The sequence below is a fragment of the Hemicordylus capensis genome, chromosome 12 (assembly GCF_027244095.1).
Source record: "Hemicordylus capensis ecotype Gifberg chromosome 12, rHemCap1.1.pri, whole genome shotgun sequence".
NCBI classification, from domain to species: domain Eukaryota; kingdom Metazoa; phylum Chordata; class Lepidosauria; order Squamata; family Cordylidae; genus Hemicordylus; species Hemicordylus capensis.
Window position 1 is genome coordinate 459,363 of NC_069668.1, and position 18,567 is coordinate 477,929.

The 18,567-nt window shown below is 53.9% G+C and overlaps 1 protein-coding gene across 3 annotated transcripts in view; it reads right to left on the reverse strand.

Moving 5' to 3' along the window:
* Window positions 1-18,567, reverse strand: part of LOC128335956 (NADPH--cytochrome P450 reductase) — a 49,320-nt gene that overhangs the window by 6,899 nt on the left and 23,854 nt on the right. For all 3 annotated transcript variants that reach the window (XM_053274929.1, XM_053274928.1, XM_053274927.1), the window contains exons 2-10: window positions 13,305-13,498; window positions 5,650-5,698; window positions 5,213-5,341; window positions 4,760-4,909; window positions 3,794-3,918; window positions 3,180-3,269; window positions 2,724-2,822; window positions 2,450-2,566; window positions 1,952-2,070 (exon numbers count right to left, since the gene is read on the reverse strand). In XM_053274929.1, the coding sequence (XP_053130904.1) occupies window positions 1,952-2,070; window positions 2,450-2,566; window positions 2,724-2,822; window positions 3,180-3,269; window positions 3,794-3,918; window positions 4,760-4,909; window positions 5,213-5,341; window positions 5,650-5,698; window positions 13,305-13,486 (1,060 nt within the window). In that variant the 5' untranslated portion in view covers window positions 13,487-13,498. The remainder of the gene's footprint in view (window positions 1-1,951; window positions 2,071-2,449; window positions 2,567-2,723; window positions 2,823-3,179; window positions 3,270-3,793; window positions 3,919-4,759; window positions 4,910-5,212; window positions 5,342-5,649; window positions 5,699-13,304; window positions 13,499-18,567) is intronic.

Below are 18,567 nucleotides of genomic sequence, written 5' to 3' on the forward strand. Positions count from 1 at the left end.
ACAACTGCACATGCCATACTTTACTGTAACTTCTATAGGGACACCCGCTTAAGATTCGTGTCCCCTTTGTTGCAACGTTTTCCTGGGCACTTGGATGACTTCTATTTGAAGTACTTACTGTCCAGTCCTGATGACAACCTAATCACCAAAATGGCAAGGTACTGTTATATCATTTGCACCATCCGCTCAGGTTTTCAATAATGTTCTCCCCCCCCCCGTGATTCTTGTTTCATGATTGTAATGGAGGGTGCTGCTTTGGGCGAAAAGGACGCAATGCAGTTTGGGCATTGGCTTAGCACAGAGAGGAGCTCTGTTCGGGAGCTCCTCTCTTCTTCACAAAAACTGCTTTTAGTTTGCCCGACTGTTGCGGGCTGCTTTGGGTAAGGAGGTCTCGGGCAGCTGGGAGGGCGGTTGGCGGCTGTGGCGGCGGCCGTGGAGGCATTCTCCTGGGCCATTTTGGCCCTTAATCATTTGGGGGGGAGCGGGGAAGGAGAATTTGGGCAGCTGAGAGGGCGGGAGAGCGGGCGGCAGCGGCGGCCGAGGCGGGAAGTATTTGGGCAAGGGCAAGGTCAGTTTTGGGGCCGGGCTAGGGCTCCATAGTGTTCAAGCCGCTTGTCCTCGGCGGCTCCGCCACCACCTAGGCCAGCTTCCCCGTCCCCCGTCTCCCCGTCCTGGTCTCTGTCTTCTACAGCCGAGGCGGCGGCTCTGCCGCCGCCTCGGCCAATCTCCCCCACTGCCTCTTCTCTGGCTTTTTCGCGGCGGCCGCTTCTGGCCGCTCAACATGGCCGCCAGGTGCTGGCGGTCGTGCCTCCCTGGCCTGTTCTGGGCATGCGCTTCGCGCATGCCCAGAACCGCCGAGGAAGGCACAAACACACGCTTGGTGTCCGTCCACGGACGGACACCAAGCGTTTTATTAGAGAGGATATTTGGCCACGATATGAATAACATCCGGATTAGGATTAGTGAGCAAATAGTTTAAATAGAAATCCTCTCCACGACCCAGAAAATTAATCAAAAGTGGGGCAATTTGTTGGCGTCTTATGTCTCTGTAATATTCACAATGCAGTAAAACGTGAGCAGTTGTTTCAACGTTACCAGATCCACAAGGGCATAATCTTGATGCGTATGGTATACCCTGGAATCTCCCATGGAGCACAGTTGTTGGGAGAGCATTTACACGGGCAAGTGTTAGAGCTCGTCTAAATTTTGGAATTAAAATGCTACTTAGATGTGTAGCAGGCTTGAGCTCGGTGCACTGACTACCTATGTAAATGCTACTCGGTAACTTTGCATGATCCATCTGTAACTCCACGTCATGGATACGTTGCACAATTTCTCTTCTGGCCTGATCGAAACCTAATCATGAGAGAATCCATATAATAGAAGTTTTTCTGTAACTGCCAATTTCCAATTGGATTTAAAGGAGTCTTCCAAAATTAAATGCACTAAGCCGACTTTCGTGAAAACGCCTTAATTTTAATTTGTCACTATTGTTGTCCGTTTTATTATGCTGAGTTTCTTTTTTTATGTAAGTATGTAAGTACATATGTTTTAACTATGCACTGGTCTATGACCGCAATAAAGGACTGACTGACTGACTGCAAAACCCTTAAATATGCTAGTCTCCGAAACACTCAATACACATCAGTAATGGAATCAGCGACAGTGTCCAAAAATTCTGATTCCGTTACTGACACATTTTGCACATTTCAGACACTATCTAGATTGAAGGTTTTTGTCAAAAATATGGCCTTGGAGGAGGAGATGTCCTCTGGCCAGTGGGCATATAGAATATCAACTTGAAAATCTGCTTATGGCCGCAGTGATTGAAAAAGCGTTAACATCCCCGATTCCGTTAGCCTTGGGATTGCCGCTTTGCAAATGAGAAAGGGAATGAGCAGGGGTCAGGACGACGGCTGGGCAGGGGAGAGACGTGGGGCAGGCTACTCACCATCTAGATTGTTTAGGGAGATGACCATATCCAAATCCACCCCTAGGATTTCACCAAGCTGGTTCACCAGTGAAGTATCATTGGCTGGGTATACAGCAATGTGGTCTCCAGATTCGTACCTGGGAAGAGAGATTGAAAGAGAGAAGATGATGTTAGTGGATAGCTTTAAAAGGGGATTGATTAGACTAGGGGTCCCCATAAATTATCTGACTACAACCCCCATCTTCCCCGTCTGCAGTAGCATGGGATGATGGGAGTTGTAGTCCTGCATCATCTGGGAACCAAGGTCAGAAATGCCTGGATTAGACAGATTAACAAGCGGCAGAGAAGTGTATTGACAGCGACGAGCAATGGTAGTGGAACTGGACTTCTTCGTACAGAGGTGGTCCCTGCTTCACCAGAGACTTTTTTACATTCAGATCCTGGAGTCCCAGAGCAAACCCCAGTGTGGCAGGGTGTACAGACAGGCTCGAGGGACCCATTCCGCATCCAGCTTACCTGATTTTGGAGCTGGTGATGTCTAGCTCGAGATGCATGAGGTGCCGTTCCCCGCCTTGGTTGAGCTTGCGGTTCAGAGACATGGGGGCCAAGAAAGGATTCTTGGCGTCAAACGGCCTGCAAGGAAACAAAACGCAACCATTTGGACAAAGCAACGCCTCTCCGCACCATTCCCAGTTGGAGCAATTCCCAGTCGCCGCGTTCCGATTGGCCTTTTGCGTGCCCCCCCCCCCCCCGTTGGCCCACTGTGACCATTTTTTCCAAAAAAACTTACGGCTTTTGGGTCTCGTAGCTCTTCAGACGGCCCATCTCGCCTGTGTAGACCTTGTTTGGGTCGACGTCCGAGTGGACGACGAGCTCGTACTGGCGGATGCTGCAGGAAGGGAGGACGGCGGGGGGAAGGAAAAGAGAATCAATTCACTTCGGATAAAGACAAGCCGAGCTGAGCCAGGCGTTTCACTCCTCAAGGGAGCCCAAGGAAATAGTATGGACCGACCGAGTGGTCCAGCGGTTAGAAGGTTTAGGGTTGTCCGGAAAAATCTCCCAGGAGCGTGCCGGCATGGGAGATGAGGAGGAGAGGGGAGATACCTTCGCGGTCACAGGAGTAAAGCAGAGGGGGTGGGGATGCCCGGAAGCTGCCCTCCACGCTCCCAAGCGACTCTCCACCCACGGATGTTGCTCCAGCTCCCGGACCCACTCCTGCCCCACCGTCTCCTGTGGCTGCCCTCACCTGGATTCGTCTCCCGTGGCTTCCACGCCAAAATGCTCACACACGGCCGGCCAGAACTGCTCGCGCCACGTGATGAAGTCTTCTTCCAGGCTGTGGGGGGCAGGCAACATTTAGAACCCCTGGCAGCCTGGCGTGATCCTACACCCCCCCTCCATCGACGCCCCCTCCCCCCATTTGCCCAGCTGTACCGCTGAGTCCCAAAGGAAATGGCCAGTGGCTTCAGGGCACACATTTTAGAAGTGTCACTGCCAGTTGAAGTGCCAATGGCATTCATAGCGGAGGGTCAAAGCACTATGGGTAGGACTGCCGAAGCCTGCTCCCTACCTCCCAGTGATGACTGTAAATCCCTTGGGGCAGAGACCTAGCCTGCCATCCTTTGAAAAGCACCGTGTATAGCGGGCATCTCAAAACGGCTTAATAGCCATTCTGAATGGGGATAATGGGAGTTGTAGTCCACCAGCTGGCGGGTCACAGCTGAGGGCCCGCATTGTTCATGGGTGGATACTTGTGTAACCATCGCCCCCAATCATCCCCATGCTCCCCCCCAATCAACCTGCCAACTGAGCGGAGCACTAGCCACAGATTTGCACAGGGGCTACTCGGGGGCCACTCACTTGCCATCATCGTCTCCCAGGCCAAGCTCAAAGATTCGCTGAGCTCCAAGCTCCTCCATCCGTTTGTCCACATACTTCCCCATGGCATTGAAGTGCTCATACGTCTTGTTCCCGAGCCCAAAGACCTGGAAGGGACCAGATGGCACGCCAGTCAAGATGGGGGGGGGAGGCCCACAAACCCAGGCTCAACACTGCCCCAACTTAAATTATTACAAAGCCCTTAGATATTACACAGAGTGTTTGAAATGTGCAAAACTTAAGTTGGTAACAGAATCAGAGGTGATGCCAATTTTGATTCCGTTACCAATGCATTTTGAATGTTTCACACACTATAATATTTGAGGGTTTTGTAAAATACAGCCTTAAAGTAGGCGATGTTCTCTTGACAGTGGGTATTATATAGGATCAACTTGGAAATTTCCAAGGCATTGACAAAGTAGTAACGTGCCTGATTCTGTTACCCTTGGAATTGTCCTAAAAAGGAAATTGGCAGCCAACACCCAGTTATTTTACCCGAGTCCCCCCACCATGGCACTGTGTCAACATGGAGGAGGCTGAGAGAGCAAGTGAGCTATGGAAACCAAGCCAGGGTTATGCTTTTTGTGAACGCATCTGGGCATTGTCTGACTCAACTCATTAACGGCCAGCAGCGGCTGCTCCCTGGCTTGTTACTGCTGGTAATTAGATTCAAGGGCCAGAAAAGAGCACCTAATTTGGGTTGGCGGATCTGAGCGGGAAAGGAGAACGTAGGCGAAGAAGCCGCAATCAACCCATTAGACAGTAATATTGGCCTTCGAAATAATCCTCTAAGATGCTTTTGAGGGGATGTGTGAGTCTAAAAATAGGAGAGAGATCTCTGTGGTGAAGAGAGAGATTCAGCAAAGAAAAGGGCACTTGGGAAACTGAGGCAGGGATCTGAGGCATCAAGCGGATTCGGGATCTGAGCGGATTCGGGAAGAGACTCACCGCAAATTTCAGGCCGGAGAGGTCAGCGTCGGTCTCCTGCAGCCAGTCGTAGAAATCCTGGGCGTTGTCTGTGGGGTCACCTTCTCCATAGGTGGCCATGCAGAAGACCACTAAGGACTTCTCGATCTCGGAAAGCCGGCTGAGGTCAGACTGAAGTTGAGAGAGGGGCAGAAGTCGGGGGGCAGGGGAGGGACAGTGAATGCTCTTGAACATTTCAGCCATTTTTAGGGACGGGGCTGTCTCTGCATGTATCTACGTATCACAGACCATAGTTCAGATCCCTGTTCTGCCATGGAATTTCACTGGGTGACTATGGGCCAGTCGCTTCTCTCTCTGCCTAAACTGCCTCACAGGGTTGTTGTGAAGACAGATGGGCTCCTTGAAGGAAGAGCGGGATCGAAGTGTAAAAATAAATAAACAGCCGCCACAGGGCTAGACCTCCTGGGCACTCACCAGGTCGTACTCCTCCGGGTCGGCAGACATGCCCCGCATCCCATAGCGATGGGCATCTTTAGCTAAGCGATTGGCAAATTCTTCCGCGGTCCCCGTCTGCGATCCGTAGAACACAACGATGTTCCTTCCCTGGAAAAGATGACAAAAGCATCTGGGGGGAGGCAAAGAATTAGCAGTGCCGAAAGTCATCAATTCTGAAAGTCATCAATTCATCCAAGATCCTTCCGAGGAGGAGGAGGGCGAGAGAAATCAAGGAGGCAAATATCATTTCGGACTCCCGGTGGGAAACGATATGTTTCCAAGACCCCAGGCTTAAAAACCAGAATGGGAGGGAGAAGCACGGTAGTCTAGCCAAGACAGAAGATTTCGACACGCCCGGGAAACTCCAGGCACCACCCACGACAACGTCTGCAGAAAGCCAGGAGTCAAGAACGTACCGTCTTCTTCATCTTTTCAATGAAGCTGCCCTCAATGGTGGACGGCAGTCTGGAAAAGAAGGAGAGAGGAAGGCATCAGGTGTGCAAACCTCCAGAGCCAGGGCGCAGTGGAAGTTGGTGGCCAAGGGCCAATCTATGCCAGCCATTTCTGCTCCTCCGCCGCCGCCTTAACTTGCAAGGCACTGCATGGCCTCGAACCTGGTTGTCCTCACCACCACTGGGCAATGGGTGCAAAAAGCAGCTCGCCTGCGGCAGACAGAAACCCCCCACTTTTAATTTTGGAAGCATCTCTTTTGTATGCAGAAGCTCTCAGGATCCATCCCCGGCACCTACAGTTAGGGCTGAGAGAGACTCCTGCCTGAAAGCTTGGAGCGCCGCTGCCAGTCAGTGTTGGCAATACTGAGCTAGATGAAGCAAAAGGTCTGGCTCAGTAGGTGGCAGCTTCCTACGTTCCTTTGATGGGTGTCAATTCATGCACATCCCAGGCAGAGAGAAAGAGAGAGAGAGAGAAGAAATAAGAGAGTGGCAGGCAGCCAGAAGTCTCTCTCAGTCCTGTCCCCAGATATCCTCTGGACTAGAGGTTTGGGAAACTGGACCTGGTTGGGACCTTTGGTGGGCAAAGCAGGGGCTTTAGCCCAAACCAAAACCCAGGAGGCTGGCACCAACTCCCAGCCTCCAATTTCCTCTCAGGCACCCGGAGGGATTTCGGTTGAAGAAGAGGCCGCCACAGAGCCCCTGCATGGCACGCCGAAGGTCCCGGGTCAAAGCTCCAGTGAGAAAGGATCTCCAGTAGCCAGGCTGGGAGCCACTTTCGGAGAGTCAGCCAGAGGAGGCAGAGCTGGGCAGGATGGACCCAAGCTGGAATGATGGGGTGGGGGAGGAAATGACACAAATGAAGGGGAGCCATCTGGTTCTGCTTAAGGGCCATTCCTCACCTAAAGGCACCGGCGGGGGGTCCCGAACCAAGCTCAAAGGACGTGGCTTAAAGCTGGAGGAGGGGGAGATGGAGGCTGTTCAGGGGTGTCGCGAAGGGAGAGGGGGGCCATGTTTGCCCCTCTCCCCGGAGGCCCCTCAGAGTGAGGGAGATAATGAAGAAAATAGGGAGGGCTGGAGCTGGGGGGCCCTCAGGAGCTGGAGGCCCGAGCTGTGAAAACCTCCCCCCCCCGCTCAATTATAGCGATGCCCCTGACGCTCTCCAGCTCCAGCCTTCTCCAGCCGAGCCGTTTCCAAGCACCGCCGACTTTGGACTATGGGAAGAGCTGGGTTCATGGGGACGCGAGCCTTCGACCCTCCGCTCCAGAGGCAGCAGATTGGAGGGGCCTATATGGATCGCCATCCCCGCTTCGAAGGGGCACCCAGAGTTGGGCCCTAGCTGGACACCTCTGGCAGCGAGGAAGGAGGAACCAGCAGCCACAAGAAGCAAGGAGGCGTAGGCGGCTTCATTAGGTCCGACTGGCCGCTGGGGGACACTCCGGAGACCAAACACAGGCAGCTGGCCAAACCCTCTGCTGTTTCAAGTGGCTGAAATGCCGAGACCCAGCCAAGAGAGGGGACGTGGGACGCTTTGACAATGGAAGAGGAATGCGGTGCTGGCTCCTTTCCTGGGGGGAGAGCAGGAAGCACAGCGAGGCTGGCCAGTTTGGGGACAACAATCCAAAAGGCTGTCCTCCTGGGGGGGCCAGAGTGGGGAAGGCGGAGTCCGGAGAAAACCCAGCGGGGCCAACGGGGAGCCTGGAGGGGTGAGCAGAAGACCCAGGGCAAGAATCAGGGTGGAGGCTTGGGACTCAGGAGGGGGAGGAGCCTGAAGAGTATGGGAGGAGCCAATGTGTCGTTCTATGGATTGGATGGGGTGATGAGCGGAGCCTATCTGGAGAGGGCGGGGTGGATCTCTCTTTCAAACAGCTAGCGGGCACTCAAGGGCTTGACAAGAAAGGTGTGGGTCTTCATGGAGTTTGAGGGCAGGGAGAAGGGGGGCAGCTGCTGTTCTGGGACTTGCACAGAAGCAGAGGTCGGACTCTGCCACAGTACGCAAGCCTCCCCAGGGAAGGGCTGGAACAAGTTGCCTAGCAGCCTTCTCCTAGCAGTAGATAGTTATCATTTAATTGATCGTTATTATCACGCAATTGTTGTTGTTATTTAATTAATCGTTATTATCACGCAATTATTATTTAGATGATTATGGTGATTAAAACTGAGATTGTGCCACTCATGCCACAGGATGTCCCCGCCCGGAGAGGAATGCAATCTAGAACACCCCATGAGGACGGCACGTACGCCGCCAATCGCAGCGGTAGTTGGGAGGCCCTGCAGGAGGGGATGGGCCCAAAGCTCATGCTCCCCCTTCTCCGTATAAGGGAGTCGCCCGCTGAAACAGTGCCTCTCTGCTCAGCTGGCAGCAGCTCTGCCCAGCCAGGTGCTCAGTCAGCCCCTTCTCTCTTGTGCTATTTGTTGGAAGCAACCGCCAAGGTCTTCTCACCCAATCCCTGCCAGTGCAGGAAATCCCTACAGTGTCCCTTGCCCAGCATCTGTCTGAAAACCTCCAGCCAAGGAGAGCCCAGCATTGCATGAGGCAGGCTGTTCCATGGTCCAACCGCTCTGACAGTTCAGAAATTCCTCCCAGTGCCCAGCCGAAATCTGCTCCCTTGTCCTTTCAGCCCAACGAAGACGAACTCCCTCTGGGGAAGATGAATCGGAACTGGAGAATCAGGACGTGACCTTAGTCCCGCCCCCTGCGTTCCAGCCTTATCTCTGCTATCTGTCTATTTTTGATTCGTCTTGGGACTAACATCTTTCCCAAGGGAAATGCCACTTACAACACAGCTGCTCTGTGGGAGAGCGTCTGCTATGCATGCACAAAGCTCTGGCGTCCATTTGGGGCAACAAAACCAGGTGTTGCCACGGACCGAAGTGTCCAAGGAGGGCAGGGGCCAGCATCCAGGTGGGGCAGGGAGACACTCCTGCCTGAAACCTTGGAGAGCTGCTGCCAGACAGAGTAGACAGTCCTGAGCAAGATGGGCCAACGGTCTGACTCCGCAGCAGGCAACTTCCTAGGTACCCTAGGGTTCTTCTTCAGGTTGGGATGGGGCCATAGCTCAGCAACAGAGCATCCACTTTGCATACAGATGGTCTCAATCCCTGGCAGGATCTCCAACCAGTTCTGGAAAAGACCCCTGCCTAAAACCCTGGAGTGCCACTGCCAGTCAGTGTAGACAACCCTGGGCTAGATGGCCCAAGGGTCCGACTCCGTTATAAGCTATACTAGTTTTTCCTGTAACTCTGCATTTCTCCTCGTGTTTCCATTTCTGTTTGTTTTCTGGTCTCGAACCATAATGAACTTAATCTGAATCGTACAATGCAGACAGCAGCTCCCTATACACTCTACCAGCACCTTAATGTCACAGCAGTACCAGTAAATTTGGAACACACTTCCCGAGCAATTCCACTCGGGTTAGTGTTTCAAAGAGCCGGAGGCAGGAAAAGGAGGGATTTGAACCCGTGTCCCCTGTAACATCTGGGGTTCCGTGATGGGGAACACCGATCCAAGCCACCTGCCAGCCAGGACCGGGGTTCCTGAGCTTTGGTTCTCCAGCTGGGGTACCCGAGGTCAAGAAGCCCTAAGCGACATCCAAAGCCAGCAGCCTCGCGCGGCAGGGTCAGCGCACACCAAAGCTTCGCGGAGCCGTTTCCCGGACCGTTTCCTCAACTCACCTCCCCGGGGCAGCCTCCTCTCGGGGCGCTGAGTACGTGCAGCCCATGGCAGCTCCAGAATGGTGGAGAGGGCAGCGATCCTCGCGTCTTCATACCAGCTGCAGGGATCTGGGAAGGCTAAACTTCCTCGGCAGCAAGAGGGACGCAGGCGGGATCATCCTCCCCGGATGCCGGAGCCAGCTGCTGGCCCCCTTTTGTGCGAGCAGAGCGGAGCAGAGCTTGCATACCAAGTCCCCGCAGAAGCGCCCGCCGCGGCCCTCTGGGACTCGTGCGGGCCGCCTTCAAAGTTACCCGGAGAGCCCCGGCACCAGCCCAAGAGCCAACATCTGGCGGTGGAGGGAAGAAGCGAGTGGAGAGGCTTGAGAATGGGAACTCCCAGGGTCCCTTGCAAGACAACACCCCCCCTACGCTTTTGCCATGTGAGGAGGGGGGTTAGACCGTTCCCAGCGAGAGGCTTCTCTTATCCTAGCAACAGCTGACATCACTGGGATTTCTCTCGGATGCCAAAAGTTGTGTCTGTTTTCGAATCGAGAGAAACGCTCTCCACCCCAGCAATGGTGGCATCGTTTCAGGAGGAAGCAAAAGGGGATTGAGGGAGGAGGCGTTCAGGGGGAGAAAGGTAAACTTTAAAATAGGTTTTTTTAAAAGGGGGGTGGGGAGGGTAGGAATGAAAGAAAATTGGTGTCCTCACACTTGATGCCATCCAAATGCAACGTTCCCCATCTACTCTGCCCCTTGGCCGAAGTTTGGGGGGAAAGATGGCCCCATTTCGGAGTTCCAGCCCCACGAGTCTCCCTGTGGGAAGAAATCCTTCCTCCTCCATTCTGAAATCACCACAGAAACGATTCAGTGTTTCCGCTATGATTCGTCTACCAATAATGAACCGTTCTTGTCTTAATTGTAAACTGCCTCGAGACGTTAGGATTTGGTATGAACGATGTTAATAAACGCCATCCTATCTAATAAAAGGCTTGGTGTCCGTCCGTGGACGGACACCAAGCGTGTGTCCGTGCCTCCCTGGCCTCTTCTGGGCATGCGCGAAGCGCATGGCCAGAAGGAGCCAGGGAGGCAGGACCGCCAGCACCCGGCGGCCATCTTGGGCGGCCAGAAGCGGCCGCCCCGAAGAAGCCGGGTAAGCAGCAGCGGGGGACACTGGCCGAGGCGGCACAGCCGAGGAGGCGGCAGAGCCATGGCCGAGGCCTGGCCGTGCCGCCGCTTACCCGGCTTCTTCGGGGCGGCCGCTTCTGGCCGCCCAGGATGGCCGCCGGACGAGGCGGCAAACAAAACAATGTGGTGGTGGGCCCGGGCAGCGGTGGGCCAGGCCGGAGCCGCTGTGGGTGGCGGGCCCAGCCGGAGCCGCGGGCGGCGGTGAGTGGCGGGCCCGGCCGGAGCCCCGGGCGCCGGGGGGTGGCGGGAGAGGGAATGGCGGCGAACGTCTGGAGCGCAGAGCTCCACTAGCGCCCGTTAACCAACGGGCTACAAAACCACTAGTTAAAATATAATAATACAAACACAATCCTTTAAGAAAGGGACTCCCAGCTTGGGGGCTGAGGCTGTTGTTAGACTATACCTCCCATGTGGCTGGGGATGATGGGAGTTGTAGTCCAACAACATCACCTGGGAGCCAACTTTGAGAACCTCGACTGCGAGGTCCGTCTACCGTATCTGCTTTGCCCAGGGAAGGTCCCAGGGCAACTCCTTGACGTCTCTAGGTCGTACGGGGAGAGACTCCTGCCTGGAATCTTGGAGGGCTGCTGCCAGTCAGAGCAGACAATGCTGAAGGACCAAGGGTCTGACTCAGTAGAAGGCAGCTGCCTATGTTCCTAAGCAAGCAGTGGTGTGTGTGGATGGAGGAAGAACTGGAATGTCTCTCAACGCATCCCACAGAGACGGGGGGCGGGGAGGCGGCACGAGGCCGTGACCATCAGTGCCGAGTTGGGAGCGCATACAAGGAAGCCCAACGAGTCGCAAGTGATTCCTGGACATCATCTGCACAGGACATGTAGATGCTTTCAATTTAGACCTCGGAGCGGTCACAAGCAGAGCCCGAGTTCCCAAGCAGAGGAGAGCCGGTCCAGGAGACCTTCCAATCCAGCTCGTTCAACCATTAGGAGACCGCTTGGCAAAGCCTCCAAAGGCAGGGAGGGCTGTTCTAGCAGCCAGGGCTTGCGGGCGGCTCCTAGCCCATCCCCAGGACTGGCCTGCCCAGGATAAATCACGCTGCATGGTAAACACCGAAGGGAAAGGTCTCCGCTGTAGTGAGGCTTTGATTTGGATTCGGACTCAGCAGGGTGGGCGTGGGGGAGGGCGGCTTTGCCCCCACCCTGGTCCTGATCCAGATGGGCCCCTGTGGCTCTTTGGCTGGAAGGGGAGTTTGTGTTGCCGTCAATCAGGGGCCTGCTGTGTGGCCGATGTTTGGATTTTCTCAAAATCAGGACCAGGGTGGGGGCAAAGCCTCACGTAGCTGCTGCTTCGGTTTAGAAAGCCGAAACGGAAACGGACACGCATTGCACAATCGAGGGAAGCGGAGGCATCGTCTCAACCTTCTCTCTTCTTCGACTGGACCAAACTTCAAACCCAGCCGCGCGTACCCCTGGACTAGGGCTACAGATATTTAGGAGGACTACAACCTCCTCACTTTTACCCCTGCCCTCCTGGTACAATAATCCCCTCTCCTTAGAGGCCACAGTTACTTATAAAGCGCCATACGGATGCACAGGATCAAGGATCCCTGCCCCATGGAGCTTCCAATCTACCTGTAGCAGCTCTCCTGCGCGGAGCTGGGGCTTGGACTAGAAGACCCCTGAGGTCCCTTCCCACTAGAAGATTATACGATAACCCACCCAAATATACCTCTGTCGAGGCTGCAGCAACACCACGCTTCCATTGGAGTCCAACAAAGCCCCAGAAGTCACTTTATTTAAGCAAACAAACAAACCCTCCAGCTTTCAATTCAAGTTGCTAGTCCTTATGGTGAAAAGCATTGGTGGTGGTGGTGGTGGTGGTGCAATACCAGAAATGATCTCTGAGGTCAGATCCGGCCACCACCCCCCGACTCATGGCTATGTGGAAAATTAACCCCTTTAGAAGAACGACGCTGTAGTTGTGGGTCAGGAGATACAGAAACTGTTGTGCATATTCTTCTTCACTGTGAATTCCATTTATACCCTAGGGAATGCCTTACTGCTCCTTTAATACGTAAACTGATAGATCAATCCGACGGAGATCTTGTTAAACATCTGCTCTCAGATAAAGATGCTTCAATTTCTATTTCTGTAGATAAGTTTAGTTATATTGCTTTTAAGAGGTCTAATGGGACATCATCCTAATTGTAAACTGTACATACATACATACATATATATATATATATATATATATATATATATATATATATATATATATATATATATATATATATATATATATAGACTAGTTTTTTACTATCTGTTTGGTCTAATGACTGTAAATAAAATTACAAATACAAATAACCCCTTCGTTTCCTTTCCTCCTGTACACAATGCCACTCTGAATAAGTACACCTTGACTGCCCAGCTCCCGGGCCACGGCTGAGCAGCTACTGTCCCTGGCACTTTCAACCATATTTCCAATGGCAGCAAGCTAAAGAACCAGGCCTGGAGGTAACTCGGTTCCAGGCTGCGAAGGGCAATCCGCTTGCCAACATTTTAAATTCCGTCCAGAAACAGACAGGCAGCCCAAGCAGTTAAACTGTACTGTATGGGTTTATTTCGGCCCAAGGCCAGCATAGCCAAAGCAGTTGATGGAACACATTGGCGTAAGGCCTCAAGTTCTCAGGTGCGGTTGGACTACAATCTCCATCCTCTCCGGCCATTGTGACAGGGGATTATTGGGAGTTGTAGTCCAACAGCAGCCAGATCTGGACCAATTTAGATCTGCATGCATGCAAAGGGGCGCGTGCGTTCACTCACCCTGTTGGCGTCTGGATTTTTGCAAACTCCGGGACTTCCTCTTTCTTCTTGCGGAAAAAAAACCAATATGTCAAGAGGCCGATGATGATGGAGAAGAGAAACACATCCATGAGGCCGAAGGGGATGGAGGCCCCCTGGCTCTCAGCGGTGGCGGATTCGTCTTTGGACGATGCTGTCCCCATGGCGATGGAGAGCTGTGGCGAGAGAGAAAAAGAGAGAGCCATTACACCTCCCATTATGGTTTTGAATCTCAGCACACTGGAGCCTGCCGGGCAGGAAAAGCGGCGCTCAGCTCTGCAATCTCTGTGCTAACTGGGCAAAGAAGCACCTTTGACTGTGGTGATTCTCTTTATTTAGCAGGGGGAGAGTAACTGGCCCTATCCGCCCCCAGCACAGTACCTCCAGTGACTGTTGGTGGTGTGTGTCTTATGTTTCTTTTTAGAATGTGAGCTCTTTGGGGACAGGGAGCCATCTTATTTGTTTGTTATTTCTCTTTGTAAACTGCCCTGAGCCATTGTTGGAAGAAACAATAGAAACTGAATTATTATTATTAATAATCTATATATATATTTCTCCTGGGTGTGCCCAGGAGAAATGCGTCCCGGCAGCCCAGCTGATTGGCTGGGCTGCAGGGGCGCCTGATTGGTCCTGGCAGCGGAGTCACCAGGAGAACGGCGGCGGCCATGGCCGGGGAGCCAGGCGGGCCCGGCCGCGGAGTTGAGGCGGCGGGCCTGGCTGGGCCCGGTGGTGGCGGCACTCCTGGGCCCGGCCATGGCGATGGGCCCGGCGGCGGCAGCAGCACTCGGCGGCCGCGGCGGCGGCACCCTCGGGCCCGGCCGCAGAGGTAAGGCGGCGGGCCCGGCCGCACTAGAGGCACAGATGCTCTGTGCCCGAGCCCACTAGTTATTATTATTATCTGCAGACTCAGCCTTGAGAACCCCTGGCCTAAAAGACAGAGCTGAGAATTCAGATGGTCTTGTGGTAGCAAGCATGACTTGTCCTCTTTGCTAATCAGGGTCTGCCCTGGTATGTATTTGAATGGGAGACTACCTGAGTGAGCACGGGAAGAGATTCCCCTTAGGGGATGGAGCCCCTCTGGAAAGAGCATCTAGGTTCCTGCTTTCCCTCCCTGGCAGCATCTCCAACGAGATAGGGCTGAGAGAGACTCCTGCCTGCAACCTCGGAGAAGCCTCTGCTGCCAGTCTGGGTAGACAGCCCTGAGCTGGATGGACCAAGGGTGTGACTCAGTATATGGCAGCTTCCTCTGTTCCTATCAGGAGAGCTGGTCTTGTGGTAGCAAGCATGACTTGTCCTCTATGCTAAGCAGGGTCTGCCCTGGTATGTATTTGAATGGGAGATTACCTCAGTGAGCACGGGAAGAGATTCCCCTTAGGGGATGGAGCCCCTCTGGAAAGAGCATCTAGGTTCCTGCTTTCCCTCCCTGGCAGCATCTCCAACGAGATAGGGCTGAGAGAGACTCCTGCCTGCAACGTTGGAGAAGCCGCTGCCAGTCTGGGTAGACAGCCCTGAACTGGATGGACCAAGGGTCTGACTCAGTATATGGCAGCTTCCTCTGTTCCTATCAGGAGAGCTGGTCTTGTGGTAGCAAGCATGACTTGTCCTCTTTGCTAAGCAGGGTCTGCCCTGGTATGTATTTGAATGGGAGACTACCTGTGTGAGCACTGGAAGAGATTCCCCTTAGGGGATGGAGCCCCTCTGGAAAGAGCATCTAGGTTCCTGCTTTCCCTCCCTGGCAGCATCTCCAACGAGATAGGGCTGAGAGAGACTCCTGCCTGCAACCTCAGAGAAGCCTCTCCTGCCAGTCTGGGTAGACAGTCCTGAGCTGGATGGACCAAGGGTCTGACTCAGTATATGGCAGCTTCCTCTGTTCCTATCAGGAGAGCTGGTCTTGTGGTAGCAAGCATGACTTGTCCTCTATGCTAAGCAGGGTCTGCCCTGGTATGTATTTGAATGGGAGATTACCTCAGTGAGCACGGGAAGAGATTCCCCTTAGGGGATGGAGCCCCTCTGGAAAGAGCATCTAGGTTCCTGCTTTCCCTCCCTGGCAGCATCTCCAACGAGATAGGGCTGAGAGAGACTCCTGCCTGCAACCTCAGAGAAGCCGCTGCCAGTCTGGGTAGACAGCCCTGAACTGGATGGACCAAGGGTCTGACTCAGTATATGGCAGCTTCCTCTGTTCCTATCAGGAGAGCTGGTCTTGTGGTAGCAAGCATGACTTGTCCTCTTTGCTAAGCAGGGTCTGCCCTGGTATGTATTTGAATGGGAGACTACCTGTGTGAGCACTGGAAGAGATTCCCCTTAGGGGATGGAGCCCCTCTGGAAAGAGCAACTAGGTTCCTGCTTTCCCTCCCTGGCAGCATCTCCAACGAGATAGGGCTGAGAGAGACTCCTGCCTGCAACCTCGGAGAAGCCTCTCCTGCCAGTCTGGGTAGACAGTCCTGAGCTGGATGGACCAAGGGTCTGACTCAGTATATGGCAGCTTCCTCTGTTCCTATCAGGAGAGCTGGTCTTGTGGTAGCAAGCATGACTTGTCCTCTTTGCTAAGCAGGGTCTGCCCTGGTATGTATTTGAATGGGAGACTACCTGTGTGAGCACGGGAAGAGATTCCCCTTAGGGGATGGAGCCCCTCTGGAAAGAGCATCTAGGTTCCTGCTTTCCCTCCCTGGCAGCATCTCCAACGAGATAGGGCTGAGAGAGACTCCTGCCTGCAACCTCAGAGAAGCCTCTGCTGCCAGTCTGGGTAGACAGCCCTGAGCTGGATGGACCAAGGGTGTGACTCAGTATATGGCAGCTTCCTCTGTTCCTATCAGGAGAGCTGGTCTTGTGGTAGCAAGCATGACTTGTCCTCTTTGCTAAGCAGGGTCTGCCCTGGTATGTATTTGAATGGGAGACTACCTGTGTGAGCACAGGAAGAGATTCCCCTTAGGGGATGGAGCCCCTCTGGAAAGAGCATCTAGGTTCCTGCTTTCCCTCCCTGGCAGCATCTCCAACGAGATAGGGCTGAGAGAGACTCCTGCCTGCAACCTCGGAGAAGCCTCTGCTGCCAGTCTGGGTAGACAGCCCTGAGCTGGATGGACCAAGGGTGTGACTCAGTATATGGCAGCTTCCTCTGTTCCTATCAGGAGAGCTGGTCTTGTGGTAGCAAGCATGACTTGTCCTCTTTGCTAAGCAGGGTGTGCCCTGGTATGTATTTGAATGGGAGACTACCTGTGTGAGCACGGGAAGAGATTCCCCTTAGGGGATGGAGCCCCTCTGGAAAGAGCATCTAGGTTCCTGCTTTCCCTCCCTGGCAGCATCTCCAACGAGATAGGGCTGAGAGAGACTCCTGCCTGCAACCTCAGAGAAGCCTCTGCTGCCAGTCTGGGTAGACAGCCATGAGCTGGATGGACCCAGGGTCTGACTCAGTATATGGCAGCTTCCTCTGTTCCTATCAGGAGAGCTGGTCTTGTGGTAGCAAGCATGACTTGTCCTCTTTGCTAAGCAGGGTCTGCCCTGGTATGTATTTGAATGGGAGACTACCTGTGTGAGCACTGGAAGAGATTCCCCTTAGGGGATGGAGCCCCTCTGGAAAGAGCATCTCGGTTCCTTCTTTCCCTCCCTGGCAGCATCTCCAACGAGATAGGGCTGAGAGAGACTCCTGCCTGCAACCTCGGAGAAGCCTCTGCTGCCAGTCTGGGTAGACAGCCCTGAGCTGGATGGACCAAGGGTGTGACTCAGTATATGGAAGCTTCCTCTGTTCCTATCAGGAGAGCTGGTCTTGTGGTAGCAAGCATGACTTGTCCTCTTTGCTAAGCAGGGTGTGCCCTGGTATGTATTTGAATGGGAGACTACCTGTGTGAGCACGGGAAGAGATTCCCCTTAGGGGATGGAGCCCCTCTGGAAAGAGCATCTAGGTTCCTGCTTTCCCTCCCTGGCAGCATCTCCAACGAGATAGGGCTGAGAGAGACTCCTGCCTGCAACCTCGGAGAAGCCTCTGCTGCCAGTCTGGGTAGACAGCCCTGAGCTGGATGGACCAAGGGTGTGACTCAGTATATGGCAGCTTCCTCTGTTCCTATCAGGAGAGCTGGTCTTGTGGTAGCAAGCATGACTTGTCCTCTTTGCTAAGCAGGGTGTGCCCTGGTATGTATTTGAATGGGAGACTACCTGTGTGAGCACGGGAAGAGATTCCCCTTAGGGGATGGAGCCCCTCTGGAAAGAGCATCTAGGTTCCTGCTTTCCCTCCCTGGCAGCATCTCCAACGAGATAGGGCTGAGAGAGACTCCTGCCTGCAACCTCAGAGAAGCCTCTGCTGCCAGTCTGGGTAGACAGCCCTGAGCTGGATGGACCAAGGGTGTGACTCAGTATATGGCAGCTTCCTCTGTTCCTATCAGGAGAGCTGGTCTTGTGGTAGCAAGCATGACTTGTCCTCTTTGCTAAGCAGGGTCTGCCCTGGTATGTATTTGAATGGGAGACTACCTGTGTGAGCACAGGAAGAGATTCCCCTTAGGGGATGGAGCCCCTCTGGAAAGAGCATCTAGGTTCCTGCTTTCCCTCCCTGGCAGCATCTCCAACGAGATAGGGCTGAGAGAGACTCCTGCCTGCAACCTCGGAGAAGCCTCTGCTGCCAGTCTGGGTAGACAGCCCTGAGCTGGATGGACCAAGGGTGTGACTCAGTATATGGCAGCTTCCTCTGTTCCTATCAGGAGAGCTGGTCTTGTGGTAGCAAGCATGACTTGTCCTCTTTGCTAAGCAGGGTGTGCCCTGGTATGTATTTGAATGGGAGACTACCTGTGTGAGCACGGGAAGAGATTCCCCTTAGGGGATGGAGCCCCTCTGGAAAGAGCATCTAGGTTCCTGCTTTCCCTCCCTGGCAGCATCTCCAACGAGATAGGGCTGAGAGAGACTCCTGCCTGCAACCTCAGAGAAGCCTCTGCTGCCAGTCTGGGTAGACAGCCATGAGCTGGATGGACCCAGGGTCTGACTCAGTATATGGCAGCTTCCTCTGTTCCTATCAGGAGAGCTGGTCTTGTGGTAGCAAGCATGACTTGTCCTCTTTGCTAAGCAGGGTCTGCCCTGGTATGTATTTGAATGGGAGACTACCTGTGTGAGCACTGGAAGAGATTCCCCTTAGGGGATGGAGCCCCTCTGGAAAGAGCATCTCGGTTCCTTCTTTCCCTCCCTGGCAGCATCTCCAACGAGATAGGGCTGAGAGAGACTCCTGCCTGCAACCTCGGAGAAGCCTCTGCTGCCAGTCTGGGTAGAC